General features: G+C 41.8%; 1 protein-coding gene across 3 annotated transcripts in view; it reads right to left on the reverse strand.

Moving 5' to 3' along the window:
- SLC25A26 (solute carrier family 25 member 26) overlaps window positions 1–17,444 on the reverse strand; it is an 89,784-nt gene that overhangs the window by 27,037 nt on the left and 45,303 nt on the right. For 2 of the 3 annotated variants that reach the window (XM_054076460.1, XM_054076462.1), the window contains exon 6: window positions 2,231–2,275. The exons of the other annotated variant lie outside the window; for it this stretch is intronic. In XM_054076460.1, the coding sequence (XP_053932435.1) occupies window positions 2,231–2,275 (45 nt within the window). The remainder of the gene's footprint in view (window positions 1–2,230; window positions 2,276–17,444) is intronic. 3 annotated transcript variants of the gene reach the window in all.

Raw genomic sequence — 17,444 nt, forward strand, 5'->3', positions numbered from 1 at the left:
GAAAGAAAGGGAAACTTCTTCCATGTGCCTCACTAGCTGTCTTTTTTTCCTCATGTTCATGACGATTAGCTTGTTCAGGGAATTATGTGACCGAGTCTATCATCCATCAGCTTATGTAATTTTGTACTAATGGTTTTAAAAATGACACAGCCACAGTACTTGTTCTGTTCTCCTCTGTGAGATGATCCACACACAACTATTCCTGCACTTACTTTCTCAAGGAATCCCATTAATGCAGTGCAGAATAGTATCTCAAACATTATCAAACCAACAGCCTCTGTAAACTCATCTATGTTCAAGTTTCATGCCATTCATCTCCTGTCCTTCGCACTCCTTCATAATTACTGTCTCTTCAAGCTCCCTCATGCACCCATGCAGAAGCCCTGCCCTGAATCATGCTCCCGTAGATGCTATTGACCACATCCGGCCCGTTGATGGGACCACAGTGGTTTTTTTCCTTTGTCATATTGTCAGTGCAATTTTTTCAAGTGCTTCACTCAGATAAACAAAATGTATTCTGCTTTCACTGCCTGGCTTTGATGTGACCAACCTTGAGTTCTCTCCATGTGCTGAGCCAAAGTGATTGAAGCATGCAAGACTGACTTCTGCCATGTTCTGCTCTTAGTTTCCAAGGCAGAAGAATATACTGCACCCAGTCCATATAACAAACTAACCCAGTTTTGTTTCTCTTCATATCTGCACTAACCTCTTCAGATTAAACATGATGTCTCATTCTAAGTGACTCACTCCTGCAGCTAGCTAAAGTCAAACTGTCTTCTTTAAAGCCTGCGATCTAAACAATACATTTTATGGTCTCAGCTATGTGGACAGTAGTTAAAATAACTTTACATTCTGAAAACAGCTATGCTATGTTGCTGGTTTATGTGGGTTTTGCCAAGAACACTGCACTTTTTCTCTTTAAGCACTATCACCTCTTGCTCCCAGACACGGCTGCTGCACTAACAACTAGCAGGTCAGGCCAGCATCACTGCCTAAGAGTTTACAGAAAGCCATTCCTAGATACTGGCAGGGAAACAGATTCCTAATAAGGCAGTCAAAGCTAGCCTGCGCGATGGGACGATACCCAGACACCACAGCAGACCAAGCTCATCAAGTTCCTACAGATTCCTCTGCAAAACGCAGTTCAGTGCTGTGAAAGCTCTTGATGTATTTCACACTCCTCCTGCCTGTGGACTCCCCTTTATATTTGACTCCCTGAAGCCTCCAGTGCAACCATGAGTACTGTGGGCTCATCCCTCCAGAAAAACCCAAGCTACTGACACACAGCGAGAGGACAAGCGATTGTACCAAGCAAGCATACAGCGACCAAGGCAAAGACAAGCCCTCTTCCCTCAACAGAAGCAGCAAGGGGCAATGAAGATCATCACCAGTTCTCATCCTTCCCAGTACCCCTGCCCAGTCTGAGTTTCAGTGCCAGGCTCCCACAGAAGTCCAGCACCCTTAACAAGAAGAAAATTGCTCTCCCCCCAGCTCCTCTCATACAAATCTTCTATTTTGCTACAATGCTTTCAAAAATCTGCAATAATTTTCTGTGCTTCCAACCCAAGCACCAGAAAAGCCCCGACTTTCCTTCACCTTTTGCAGTGAGTTAAAAGAAAAAAAGAGGGACAAAGAAGTCACATGACTCGAATCCAATTCTGTGTTCAAAAATCTAGACCTTCACTGTGTCTAGGATTAACAAAACAATAGCTGTTGAGAGAACAGCATTATTAAAATATCATCCAACTGACACCTTCTTTAAACGACCTTTGAAATAAGGAATACATATCCAATCAGGATAGCCTGCTAGTGATGCACTGAGAACTTCTCCCTGTCTACAAAACCAGGCTCAATAATGCTTTTTCTGCATCATTTCCAACTGCCTGTTACCTTGAAGAGTGAAATGCTAAAAGATATTAAAATAAAATAAAAAAGAAACACAGCACAAGATGGTTCCCACTCTAATCAGTAAAAATAGCCAGGGCAGCAGATGAAATTTCCGGTATGCTGGGGAGTAAAATTTAGACTGCATGCTACATATTAGTGGTTAGATGTTCCCTGTTGTTTTTCAGATATTCAGGCAAATTATCTTCACATGGACAGGTAGGTTGGTACATACGCACTGATTCTTGGGTGTGCTCAGAATTGTGATGATCAAGTTAGACGGGTTACCATGGAAAGCCTTTGTGAAAACGTACAATTTATATTTCTATCATTAAAGAGGACTTACCTTTAAGGACTCCCAGAGGGGAAATTGTACAAGAGAGAAAGGAATCTGGAGAGGCGGGAAAAGAAAAAAAAACAAAAAACAACACAATGTTAGAAAAGCAAATTAAGTTGGCATGTTCCTCAACTGGCTAAATTAGGAACGGTTAGTGTTTAGTCAGTGGACTGCAGCTTATTACATTTACAAATCTTTAAGGACACTTTATGTATGCTGCCATTAAATTACTCGTTTCACTAAAGCAGTTTTACTTTGTTTATCACATTCCCTGCTGAGAGGTTAATGTATTGTTACCAAGGTGGCCTAGAAGGGCAATAAGCAGTATGATCTAGTGCAGGGACATTCTTGGTTTGACGTTCAGCCAAGAAAGCCATACGGATGGTTCAAGAAAACCATTCCCAAGCTGCAGAAACTTTCCTGAACATCTCCCAGTGATCTCACATTAACAAGCTCCCTTCAGAATTAAAAGCAGGTTGTGAAGAGCTACCAGAACCCAACTAAAACCCGGGAGAAGCTTGGTTGTTCTCGTCTCATCACCTGTAACAAGAGGTTCTTCTGTCCAGCAAAAGCTTGTGTCTCTACCTAGGCTTCTTCCTGCAGCCATGTGTCCCCAGCAGTGCCTGTGCATTTCCAGCTCCTTTACAGAAATCTCTTAACACGGGGGAGAAAAGCAAACATTCTTCTCCTACAGCTCTGTAGGCTGTGTAGGGCTAACACAGCCTACACTCTGTTCGCTTTGAACAGAGTGATTCCTTGCAACAGGAGACATCGCTTTCCAAGGTTTTTGCCTTTCCTTATTGTTTTCCTCTCTTCCAATCTCTCCACCAAGTTCTTCTGGCTCTCCCTCCTCCTTCACCACTCTGACAAGCCCCGTCCAACATCCACTTCTAGTACCAACCCTGCCTTTGCTTTCTCCAGCCTGGCATTCTATCTCAATACATCTTGAAGGAAGGAGGCCCTGTGAAAACACCAGCCTGTGCCAGAACTGCCCTATAGCTCTATCTGCAGATCTCCTTTGCTCTTTCTTAAATGATTCTGCAGTTCTCTCTTCCACTCCAATAGCCGATCAAGCATCAGTTTCAAATCTTACTCCAAGTATCTATTTTCTTCTCCTAATTTTACCTTCTTTCCCAAGCATGGTGCATGTCAGATTAGTTTTCCCCCTTAAGGAGGCTGATTGTGTATTTTGTGCATAATTTTGCTAGCCTTTGGCCATGAAACACAGTATACGCTCAAAATGGGTCACATTTAACCAATACAGAAACCATTGCTCTTTGTTACATCAGTAATGCCAAGTTAAAGACATTCACTACAGAGATATGAACCGCTTATTAAGACCAAATTCAAGCTACATAAAGGAATCTGAAATGGTACATCCATTCAACATCCTAAGAGTTAGAGTATTGTCTACTTTACTGTCGTTGCAATTGATGATTAATAAATGAGACTATTAAGTTAATCTGCCAAGCAAAACTAAGCTTGACAGACACCTGCCACAGAAAATTTGTTATCTACTCAGGCAGGAAATGGCAGTAAGAAGAAATCAATGTCACTGCTGTACATTGAGCTGACAAACTGAAATCTCAGAGGAAGTTTGTCATCTTGAACACTGAGTAATATCCCTGGTGGCATCTCAGAGCCCCACAATAAAGGTCAGACATGGCTCTTATTTATCAGGGCCTTGAAACTCTAGTGTAGCAATTAAATTTTGTTTTTCATACTGACTGAAAAAGTTCAGCTATTTGACAGTAATATGTGGTAATATATTTATGAGAAGATACATATATCTTCACATGCTGCTGCATCATTGTTGAATTGGAGTTAAATGGCATGATTTCTTTACAATGTAAAATGAAAACCAACACAATCCTCACTTATCTAGGTCAAAAAGTACGTTGAAAAAAGACACAATATCCATTACATTTGCTTCAAATTTGTGAAAAGAGAGAAAAGGAAATGCTCTGTGTCCAGCTGTACACCAAACAAAACAAGCTTTCAAATACAGTCTCCAAGATTTGCTTTTCTATACGCGTGAATGAGTGGTAAAATTATGCAGCTGTTAATAAGACAACAAGGGAAGCTTTTGACATAACCCCCTTTTTATCTCCTAGTTAGAAGCATTTCAATCAACGAGGAAATTTGTTCGTGATTGCTGTTTGATTTTCTGCTTTACTGGTGTTTGCTTTCTGTGTCCCACTCGGCAGGGACCAGACCTGGATGGGGATGATGGATTTCACTTTGCTCTGTGTGCCCCACAAGATGCTGCCATGCGCAGGCTTCCAAAATGCCAGGGAAGATTTCAAAGTATGTTAGCGGGATCCACACCATCGCTGGGCTCCCTACTCTACAACACCTCTGCAGGATAAAGACTTAAACAGTCTTAAGTCACACTTCCATAGAGTTTGAAAATGCAAATCGCAAACAAACTAGGAAGCACCACCAACCGAACCAAGCAGAGCAGCACCTTTGCCTACACTAAGGAGATCCTAATGAGATGTCCCCCATTTCTTACAGTGTTCATTGGAGCCTGTTTGACAACACCCTGACTTAAAAACAAAACCCACAAGAGCCATTTCAAGCCAAATAATTTCCTAGCTGGGTCAAGTGATTTTCCTACCCAAAGGACATCCACCACAGCCCTTGCTGGAAGGTCAGTTCCTGTTTCAAGCCTTCCTTCAAACCCTTTAATCACTTTCATTCTCCAATTACACACATTTTCAAGAAACTTATAGGAACTTCTATTTATCTTTGCAGCCTTTGCCTTTCCGCCCCATTTCTGCGGCCAACATGTCCCAGGGCTGTGCAGTCTGCTCTGCGCTCCCCTGCGCATATACCTCGTTTCCCTAAGAGACCAGACTAAGCAGCCCATGCCCAAAAGCAGGATTAATATATGCAAAAAGAAATAGTTCTGCAAGGGTAACCCATGCAACAACGAAAAGCCATCGCTTATCGCCTTTTATTCCTCTACCACAACGGACGCAACAAAATCTCGCAGTCTGGGGACGCTTCTTAATTTGAACATTTACAGCATTTCATTCGTCTGCATATTTTCCTTTTTAAAAGACAAGCTTTTCAGCAATGAACAGAATCACACCCTGCCAGGCAACAATATTTATGCCTGTAATAGGCTAAAGCAACAATAAAAATGTGGTCCACACATGTGAGTAACTTTCTGCCAGCAAATATGAAACCCTGGTGAGCTCTGCCAACCTCTCATTTGACGTTAATATAAAATAGACAGAGAGTACCAGTTCTCATGTCTGGCCTGATATTAGATAACTGTGCTGTTTGTTCAACACAGTCAAGTCTAACAACAACACCACAAAAAAAAAAGTTTAAAGACCCAGACAGCTGTAAATCGTTATTCAAAATGTTTTACAGGTTAGTGAAATTATCATCCACTTTGGCCCCTGTCATCCCCAGCACCTGATGCCTAAAAATGTAATGAACATTGCACATTATCTCCATAGGTCTGCTTAATTCCTCCGATACAGAAAGATTTTTAAAATTATTAAAAATAAAATAAATTACTTCTAGCAACAGTTGCACTTCACAGCCAGAGCAAGATATGCACATCTTACTTCTCAAGAAAATACTGGCAAGTACTGAAGATTGATGGCAGAGCAAAAGTCCTCCCACCAAACGCTGTTTAATTAAATAAAAGAAATTTAAGGAGGAGCTTAATAATATTCTTTGTAACTGCAGCACAACATTTAAAGCAACTCAAAACTCCCCCGTTCAATATCTGATGCTAAATCGCAAGCTGACGTCCCGAAGGAAACACTGCAGCCAGGGAGTGAGTAGAGCAAGGCTGAAGGGGGGGGTAGAACCAAAAAGAGAAAAAAAAACCCTCATCAGCCCCTTCAGAACTGGGATTCCCTTCCAAATATGATAATTCTTTCACACAAAGAGGAAACAGATGTCCATGGCTGGAATTTGCATGTGGCTTTATTCTCTTCTAGGATACAATAAAACTACTCTTCTTCTCAACCTCCGAGCTAGAAATTAAACAGTGGCATGTCATGCATAGTCCAGCTGTGCTTTTTACCTCCAACCTTTATTAGCAATAGATTTAAAAAGAAGAAGAGAGAGACAGAAAGAAAGGGAGAAACTAGAAAAGCATAAGAAATGAAAAACTATGTGGTATGTGTTCTCAAAACAATATAAAACCTACAGATGTTCTTACTAATCTGTGGCACATGTTTGTTTATTCAGGTTTTCTGTCTCCAGTTCAGCGGGCTCTGCTCTCCAGAAGAGCTGTTTTTATAAACGTTAGAGTAAATACTGAAAGAGAGATTGGCATAAACAGCCAGAGGAGGAACAGGCTCACCTTGTAAGAGTTTCTTCAATGTCCCTGAAACTGTACCAATGTCCCAGAAACTGCTCTCCTCCATGTCTCCGCTGTTCCCTTCATTAACAGCAATGGGAGAAAATCCAACAGCTATAATGAGGTTTTTTTGACCATACAACTCTCACAAAGGCCAACAGCAAGAATATCTGTGGACTTGAGGGAGAATGTATTGCAGTCGTCACGGAGCAGTTCTCAAACTCACACCTAAGCTGTCACTTGCATGCTCTTTGATGAGGCTCAGAAAGCTCTTACCACCACTGAAATTGGCATTTAAAAGGAGTACGCCACCACAGCGTCTGAGCTGCAGGTGTTAAACTGTGCCCTCTCCATTGTAACTGCTACAAAAACTCTAATAAACCACCTCCGAGTATCAAAAAATAGACTCTTTTCCGAGGGTACAAAACTCACAGATTTCAGAACAATTTCCTTTTATGCAAGTCTCCTTTACATTCCTTTTCTTCTAATCAGCTTCTTTATAAAAGATGGTTATTTTCAAATAGTTTCCATTTACAGGTAGAATAAAACACCCTGTCTGCCCACCAAACATTTCCATTAATAACACCAAACATTTCCATTAATAATGACAGTAAATCTGGTTCAGTCTCGTGTCCTCCTATAATTCTTCACACACTTGCCCAATACATCTTCACAACGATAAACTGATGGTCCAGCTATAAATATACTTTCCCCACGATGAGGTTTGAAAAGACAGCAGACCATGAGCTAAGCCTCTCCCCTGGTCACGTAGGAGGTCACAGCAATAGACATCATTGTGTAGACCCGTAGCTTCCCACAATCCTGACTGAAGGTGAAGGTATACGGGAGCTCAGCACAGCCATCATCGATAGAACACCCCAAAGTTGACAGAGCTCACCTATCTTCTTGCGAAGCTTCAATTAATACTGCCTCCCAGATCCTCCTTGATAAATTGTAGACTCCATAATGAACCCAACGAAGGCAACTCATAATCCTAACATAAATGAAGGACTGCCAAAGCCATCAACTGTGTTCCAGCAGCACCTAGAGATGGAAGGTGTGAGTCTGGTGAAAGACTGGACAAGTCTAAATGTTAAATAAATGATGAAGAGTTTTGTTAATAAACAGTGATGCAGTTAGAAACAAACTCTTCAGGCAAGTATGACAATGCTAGAATAGCAATGACCAGAGAAGATCTCCTTGTGGTTCCATCCCTTAGTGAACATACTGAGAGACCCAGTTCACATACAGCACCTCCTCTAAGACTGCATGAAGCCAGAGACAGGTGGAACCCCATGGGAAACCGGGCCATCAGAGGAAGAACTATGAAGTTGCACTTTTAACTAACAACTTCTCCCAGCTCTTCAGCTGGAATGCTTGGCTCTGCAGCACTGCCAGAGGCAAAAGAATGGCAGTTAGGGTGGCAGAAACACAGATCCCAACAGTGCCAAGAGTATCATTAAAACAAAGGTGTCAGATCATGCATCAGCAGTCACTTCAGGTAATCAGCAATACCCTCATTTTCACACAAGTAACATTAACCCTGTGTGAGCTGGGAAACAACTGCAAGCTGTAAGTGGGAAGAAATACAAAATGCCTAAATTACAGTCATTATTCTGATTCAAGCATCCACTAACCCTCAAATAAATATTGCACCTTGCTTCCTCGGTTTTCCCAACTCTCTAAATCCTAAGTTCTTCCACTTGCCACCTTGCATACGCAAATATTGAGAAGCAAATTCCTTTCTAAGACAAAATACTATGTGTCCCACTGGTTGCTTAATTCAGCTACAAGTCATTCTTGCAGATGTCCTTTGGACTGACTTGTGTGGCAAAATGTCACATACAAGATTTTCTTCTAAGCATCACCACACACCCATTACAAAAGCAAGATATAAAGGACATTATGTAGAGACAGATAAATACAAGGAAAATTCTATCCAGTTTCCCTCCAATAGAAGAAAAAAAAAAAAAAAAAAAGAAAAGAAAAAGGAAGGAACGGTTTTTCTGGAGGAGCAGCATTGACCAGTGAAGGGAAAGACACAGTCAGAGATCCGGCAGGACTCCATGTTCCCAAAACATGGGGGAAAGGAGAAGCAATGAGGCAGATGCACAAACTCAGTGCAGGCTGGATTCATTTGAAAGATCCTGATGATCACGGAGCACTAATTTTGCACACACATGAAACAGACCATCCTTAAGCTACTGAAAACTCTTTCCTCAAATAAACAACATTAACAGCCCTCAAAATCCCTCCCTTTTGCACCAGCCCCTTCTTTTGCTGGCAGGATAGAATAACTAGTACAAATTGTATAATGGTAGCTGCAGAACTTGATCCTACTGGACTTCAAACAGAAGCTGGACTGATTGGCCCCTAATTAGACAAATAATATCCATGTTCTCCCATTCTCCAGCAAACAAACAGTAAAGGAGAAGCCCGTTTCGCTGTCCTTTCTCGAAAACATATCAAAAAAAAAACCCTCAACAAGATTATGAATATGCTGACATCAATTCGTACATGCTGTTTTCAGGGCACAGATAAAAATCTTGTAGGATGAAAGATGAGTTTAGCAGCTCTAGAAGAATGAAGGTATTGTTTAACAGGAAGCAGATGTATGTCAGATGGCAAACTCATTAAAGTGTCCCATCGTTAAAGGAAACGGGATAACAACGAGCCATCTGAAAAAACCTGAACTGATCAGGAAATACACAAGCCGCAGCTAATCTCCTATTTATTGGTAGGTAATGCCTTTAAGTCATGCACATGCATTGAGTTTAGGACCATGAAGGACCAATCTTTGTTCTCATGAAAAAAAAAAACAGAGGAGCAGAACCCTAGAGCATGGAGTGCGGCATTTCTGGAAAAAGACTTCTCTAACATTCAGAGAAGATATTGCACCAATACGTGGGCATGCAAACACACACGTGCAAGTTTATGTGCTGCTGTCCGGGCACCATGTCCACTCCCTAATTTTGAAGGCATTTTCATGTGCGTTTTACATACATGTAATGTTTTAAATGTAAATATAATGCTTTATTCAAGGGAGAGCCTCTAATACAAACTTTTAAAGTCTCATCAAAGAAAAAAAATTATAGGCAGACACTGGACTGGCAGATTTGCGGTATCAGAGTTGAACAGTTCCTCAAATAAGGATTTTTGCACCAGACGCAGGGACCTGAGCACACGGAATTAAAGTAGCAGCATGTTTGAATCCTAAGGCAGGTGGATCTGTGGAGAGGGTGACAGTAGTGCTTCATCCAGCAAATATTCAGTCAAAGAAACTTGACAACAGTGCAGCTGTAATTGCACTGACATCAGCATAGGAAATCATGTCCTCAAAGTAACAGCCACAAAAAATTAACAGACTGGAAAGAAACACGTGTTTCTCCCTTCCCTGGATGTATTTCAGCCTACAGCAGTTTTGTTACAAATGTCTTGTTACTACATTATGATCGCAAACACAACAGAGCAGCTCTCACCATAAAAATTAAACACATCTCTCACCAGGAGATTTCTAAATGTCACTAAAAAAATACCATGGGAAAATCTATCTCTGCCTTTGCATGTGAGCCTGATTGAAAGTTCACTGAAATCACTAGGAATTTTGCACACATGGCTTCGATAGCTTTTGGATCAGGACCTATGCTCAAGTTGGAGAAAAGAGGAGAGCGCAGATTGCAAGGGTTCTAGCATACAACACAGGGATCAAATAATTTGGATCTTACCATGTCCTTCCCTGGATGCACTGACCCCGACTCATAGTGAGAGCAGGATCTAGGACATGCTCTTTTTAACTTCTTAAGCAGCATCTGCTGCAAAGTCCCTGTTTCTGCAGAAGTGGACATAACAGTTCAAAAAGTGGCTGTACTTGACCCCAAACGTGAAGTACATATGTAAGTACAACATAAAGTCCCAATTAAGTCAATGCAAACTAAGTGAATTCCTTTGAATTTATTACTACATAAGCACTTTGGTGTGTTGCTGCATCGACAGCCTGGATGACTTTGTAAGGGTATTCCTGCATACTTGCCTTTCATGGGGAAGAAAAAACAAAACAAAAAACCCCAACAGAACAAGACAAGAAACCAAATTCTGCTTTGAACAAAAAATCCCACAGATACTGTGAGAACATTATTCCGTCAAGGCTTGTGCAAATCCAACACTAACGGAGCAATTACCATAAACTGCCAAGTCGCAACTTCTTTCTTTGAAGTGCATGACCCATGCAGTGCTGTTTATGTATCTTACACCGTTATCCCCATCATGTGGCAGAGAGAAAAAATGCAGATTAATGTCAAATGCAGGAAATGCTATTCATGTAAAGATATTTTACTTATCTTACACACCTGCACAGATGCTTATATGTATACACATTCCAAATTTTGTGAGTAACCCACAAACTGGGGTATTGCTTTTTCTGTGACTGCTGTTTACAGCTATTAACAACTGGACCTGCGTTGTGCACTACAGGTAAAAGAAGAAATAGCCTTGTTTTGCAAGGTGCTTGCAGTCTCGTGTGTGGAGCCCCAGTGGGTGCCAATGAAATGACGATCAGGGCAAACATTGGGGAAGCCTCACAAGGCCGGGGTGAATAGCCTGCCACGCAGCAGCCCAAAAGGCATGTCAGTCCATGTGGACTTAAAGGATTGATCTTCATAGAAGAGCTCACCACGTGCGATCTGTTGGTGTTAGCTGAACAGGTGTTGGTTCTGCAAAGCAGTAAAACACATATTAACTTCCCACCTCTTTACAGAGAAACACTTCAGTATGTCTGTACATCCTGTACTGAATAGCCTGACTATCCTGTGTGTGCCTGAAATAAGGCTGGACTATTTTTTCTCTCTCACTCGCCTTTATTATTTTTTAATAAACAGTTGCATTGCTTTAGCCCAACCACAAGATACAGTCTCTCAGAGTCGCTGAGAGAAGCAACTTGCATATGTTACATCAGGGCACCTAGTAGCTTATGACAATGGTCTCTCCTAGCTTTTATGTATTTAAGCATGAGATTTCCTGAACTGCAGTTACAATTTCACAAACTTTAATCTGACTCTATATTATAAAAGACCTAATCTAAAACCCATGAAAGTGAACAGAAAAAGAGCAACAAGCACTTGCTCAGACCCAAATGAATAGTTAGACAACGCACGTACAGATACAGGAAGGATGGTTCTTTTATTTTCTTTACCCTCTGTAGATTTTTTTTGATAGTTAAACCAGACTGTAACTATTTACACAGGAAGACTCGTGGACCCAGCAGACCTCCCTGCCTATGCAGCTGGCAAGATGCTTTGCTCCTATGCTCCTAATGGAGCCCCTCTTCCACCCTCCCCAAAGGCAGCAGCTGTACAATGTCGAGTTGGACGCTGCAGGTCCACCTGGGACTCGCTGCCCTCCCAGGTGTGGACTTGCACACTCTGACGTGGCAACTGAGCCCCTAGGAAAGCCGTCTCACTGCCTGCACCCCCAGCTTCCTGTCTGTCAGCAAGCTGGGAAAAAATTTAGATGAGCCTGCCGGCATACACAAACCCAGTTTGCGGACAGCATTGAGGTTCTGCTTTCAAGAACCTCTTGCAGGCATCCTCAAAGGAGTCTAACCCTGCTTCCACAACGACACCAACACTGTCAGACCTGTGGCAATAAAAGCCACCACTCTCAATTATTTGTTTGGATTCATTTATGGAGAAGATGTTTTCACCATAAGCCTTCAAATTCATTTGCACATCTTCATACAGCCACCTCATTTCTATTTGCCTTGAGGCTCTCTCAAAACCAGGATGTTAAATCATAAAGCTAAACCAAAATAATTTCTCACAGTCCATCGCTCAGCTTGGACATGAGGAAGGCGTGCCAAACTACAAGAGCATGGGAACACGATCCACAGGAACAAGGGTGCTCTAGTGGGCAAGAACTAAACAAACGCAACATTCCAGATACAGAAGAACTCTTTACTTTCTTCATCTGCTCACGCTGCAGGGCTGTCCACACATCCCAGCTATAGGTTTGGGCAACCTTCAGAGCCTGAACTGAACTGCAGAGCACAATGGTAGCTAACTCTTCTATGAAATCCTGGTTATAGCTGTGATCAGTAAAGCGGAAACTATTAAATTTCCACTTTACCAGTATAAATCATCCCCTCTCCATGCTTGGCAAAGCACTTAAGCACATGCTTAGCTTTCACTGTTGCTGAATAGGGACAAGATTACACTTTAAAAACACTAAAGATCAGACCCAAAAAAGATTTTTGACTCCATTCTCTTCTTTATACTCCCAACTACCCATTAATCCAAAAGCTCTTCCAGAGCTGGAGTTGGGCCAAAGTGTTTTGTTGAACTGACACCTAAAGAAAGTTTTCTGCTAATTTGGTGTTGCAACCAACATGGTGAATGAAAAGCCAAAGAAAACTTTTCTGTGGGTTACTATAGATATACAATAAAGAACCCAAAGTGACCTCAAACACCCAACAGAGGATAAGCCAAGGTAACAACACAACTGCAGCTCCATCAAGGGGTTTTAGCGTCACAAGTAGCAGCAGAAAAATCCAATGTAACTACCAGAGCCTCAGGATGGGATTAGATCCCACCACTTCCAGAACGCTCCTCTCTCACACAGCAGGTCCGAGCGCAGCATCTGTTGCACTGATGGTTCCTTTAAGAAACGTACTTCTGTGGAAAACATTGACACCAAAAGGAGAAAGCCAAGTTGTACGCCCACTGCAGCTTGGCCTCTAGAGGGAAAGGAATGGGAACTGCTGTGCTCACAGCTTTAATTCATTTAAAGGCCGTTTCACATCCAGAAGGTTCCACTAGATTATTTCTTTTCCTCATTGGTTTTGCAGCCATGTCAAATGCCCATCACAACCAGTGGCAGATTTGCCAATTCCCTGCTGTCATAGGTAGATTCATAAAACTCACAGTGCAATGGCTTAAGTTGTGTTGGCTGGTATGGGCTTTTGCCTGTGATACACAGTAAAAGATGGGATTTACATATACACGATTTGAACCATACTCCTCCCAATTTTTTTTCCAGCTAGGAAACAGAAAGTCAGCCCTACTAACAGGCATTACTTGAGAGGAAAGAAAATCAGACATGAAAACATTGGTTGAGGAAACAGCCAATCATTCCTCAAGCATTAGGAATCTCCAGAAAATTTCGTGGACGATGTTTGAGTATCTGCTTGAGAAACCTGCCCTCACGCAGGTCTTGAGAACCATTTCTGTTCCTGCAGGGTTTGGATGCCTTGTTCTCAGTGCCACCCATAGATGATACACGAATGATGCTCCCTTTGCCCTGAGACTGAGATCTATCTGTCCAAATTAGTTCAACAGAACTGCAAGGCAGCAGCTGAAGGAAAAAATCGTGAGACAGTGTCCCTGCAGTGGCACCACACACAGCTGGACCACAAGCACTGGGCAACAGGCACACAGGAGAGGAAAACTAACAAGCAAGTTAAGGGCCAAAGAGAAAAAGAAAGCAAGCAATGCTATTGCCTAATACAAAGATTGAGCTGATCTCAAAGCAAATGCCTCTTCCAGTGTAATATTTGTAACCTTTTGGGCTGAAAGGGAACAGATTGTTGTTGGCAGAATATAATATATCCAGGTGACTTAAAACTTTTCTAATGAGATTAGCAAGCTATACATTACAATCCCCATAATGTTTCAATCTCAAGGCATTTTAATTACATTTTTCATTTATCTTCCTTAGGATTTTCTAATTTGTGCCAGAATGCTTTCTTCACTTCAAACACAATTTTTATCTCAGTGCAAATATTAATAGATCACTTCAGACAAAACAACTAAAGTCTGAGGAAGTCATACAAGAGCAAAAATCAACTGTAGCGTCCAATTAAAAGATATAATACCATTAACACTGTTCTTTAAACAGTACCAGCAAATGCTGGCAGTGGTCTGGGATCACAAAAAGAATTAAGAAACCTGCAGAACAGTGTCCTGATTCTGTGCTCACATATACAATTTGAAAAGCTCACCTGGCACGATGCCAGTAAAGGACCTGACTTGATTGGGAAGTCAGTGTCTTAGACCCAGGACTAGTCTGGGGTGGAAAGGAGGTTCCCAAATTCATGCTGAAATGCTGACAGACGTGGTGAAAACAGCCTGTTATCCTGGAAGGAAATGCCCTGTAGACTAAGAGGGAGAATGTGCAGCAGAGTGAGCTCTATGTCCACTGCCTGCTTGCACTCCCTCCTCTCGCTGCAGCCATGGGGACAGAGGGGCCAGTTGTCACTTTTACCCTGCTCCCAAGAGCTCATTACAAACCCTGCCACTAACATGCTCCATCCCTGCTTCTTGCCAAATAAGCCAGTTTAAAGATGGCAAGAGGCAACAGGGGGTCATAACCTCTTCACCTGGCCATGCAGCCAGTAGAGGATCCCTGAGCATGGACTAAGCCTGACTTCACTCTCAGGCTTAAACCAAAGATGAGCTTCTTCCACCACCACCACCACGGTGCACCCAGCAGCAGCCAGCCCAGAAAAAGACCCAAACATGATGCCCTGTACCCACAGACCTGATGGTAAGTACCCATTTGCGATGTGGAACTGAGCACTAGGAAGATCTTTATCCATGTTTCCAGACCCTGAGCAACAGACTTCACAAAAAGTAAAAGTAAAGAACTTGTGTCTTTGCTTTGCAATTTAGTAAGACAAATGACAAAAGCCTTTACTGTGGTGGAATAGTTAAATACAATCACAATAAAATTCCACCTGTCAGCTCCAAAAGCACCCCACATGTAGAATTTACACAAGCTGAACTGGAGCTGGTTCAGGGCATGTCATAACAGTTCATCATTTTTGCACTGCGCACTGTTCAAATTGGCCTCAAGATGAATTGAGTGCCTGTAAAGGGCAACCATATTTCAAGCAAACCAGGACATGCTCAGGGTAGTTGGACTGCCCTTTCAGCTGCATTCCACAGCATTTAATTTTTGCCACTTGGCTTTCATGAAAGTTATTTCCACTACAACTCTAGAAAACCCAGCAATCCAGTAAAAACACTTCGTGGTAAAACTCTGGAGAAGGAGAAAGAAGAAAGTTATTAGTTTATTTTGAAAGGTTTTTGCATAGCTTTATTCCAACATGCATTCCTAAGTGTAAAGTAAGAATCACAAGTATTTTTTACTCGCACAAGTCGCTTGCAACCTGTCAGTTCCTATAATGAAAACATGGCATTTCCAATCTAATAGTACCACATGGGTTTTTTGAAAACAGCCTATTTTGTTTGTGATGCATTCCAGTACACCATATGCATAGAAGACCATGTAACTAAAACGTAAATTGAAAGGACACTGTAAGTGATTTAATTTTTACTCCAGCTTTTCTCAAGGGGTTTTAACTCCAGAAATCTCAGTGCGAGCAAGAAGACTTTTGAATCAAGCTAGTGGTGCTGAGCACCCACATCCCACTTGCAAGTCAACTTCAGGCAAATAAGTGTGGAAGGATGTGTGCAGTGGGGAAGTTGGTCAGACACAACTGAATAGAAATCCTCCTGGGCTTTCTCAGAAATTAATGCACGAATAATGCAAGATTAATATGCAATAACAAGACAATTTTCTTCCATGTCACATAAACTACAGACAGTATATCAGCACACCGCACGCTCTTTGAAGCCTGCAAATTACACTGTCAGCAACAAATACACTTCTGATGTAGATACCAGAACAGTCGTTAGTGGCAATTTCACAGCAAAGGCTGCAGTGAAGCCTGCATCGCCTTCACCCACGCACCTGAAATAAGTCTTCTGATGCTCTGCTGCACAGGTCAGATATTTCAGCGACACATTTTTAACAGGGCATTTGCTTGATTTTGAAGGTAAATCATATAGTAAACAATTCACTTTTAAAACATTGGTATTCACATATTTCTCTAGATCTAAAAAAAACCCAACTGCCTTCTCACAACCTTGAAAAACAAATCTCAGGCATCTTTAAACCTGTATCATTTAAAAAAAGATAATCAGATATCTTAGATTTCCCTTTATTCCAGGTAACTTATACTATATGCCAACTAGTTAAAAATTCCTCCCCTTAGCTATTTCCCGATGCTACCAACATCCAGTTCACAAAATCCACCGTTTGGAGAGAGAATGAGAAATCCAAACAACCCACTGGGCTGCACAAGGTCTGCAGTGTCCTCTGAGGAGGCAGAGGCTCCCCAGTGGGTAAGACACTGACCAGGGAGTGATGGGGAAGCAAGGAGAGATCACACAGAGAAAGAGAACACAAAAAGAGCAGGTATAATTTTGTTGCAGGTCACTTTAGTAATGAACATTTCACAAACAATTGAAGACTTGCCCAGTACCTGCAAATATGAGAGGGAAGGCAAATGTCATTGCTTAATACACTTAAAAGAAACACAGCAGACACTGCAAGCTTAAGTGCTATTTCGGTGACAGTTTTTTCTTGAGAAATAAATCATTTATACACCTGACACAGCTTGTTTCTTCCTTTCATGATAATTATAGTTTTAGAAGCCTTATTTAAGGGGTGCAAATTAATTTCTAAATTCCACCTACTGTCAAAGAGTGTTTTTTATTAGGTGATTAATTACCTGCAGAAGCATTTCAGGAGACACCTTGGAGGCAAACACGGACTGCTGTGACAGCTCCTTTAATATATGGCTCTGCTCCTAAAACCTGATGAGCCCAGAGATAAAATAACTGCATACAGGTGTTATCATCTATAGCACCTTGGGACGTTTGTGCTTCAGAGAAGTGCATTTCCCCTTTAGAACATGCAAAAATTTGCCTCGACACTACAACCCTCGCTTCGTGATAAGGCCCATAAGCTGCCTGGGGTTGTGTCCACTCCTAGTGTGAAGCAGAAAGCAAGAGCAACCATGGGAAATAGTCCTCCCTCAGCATCACCATCCTCCTG

This window comes from Cuculus canorus, chromosome 11 (genome assembly GCF_017976375.1).
Source record: "Cuculus canorus isolate bCucCan1 chromosome 11, bCucCan1.pri, whole genome shotgun sequence".
Taxonomy (NCBI): Eukaryota; Metazoa; Chordata; class Aves; order Cuculiformes; family Cuculidae; genus Cuculus; species Cuculus canorus.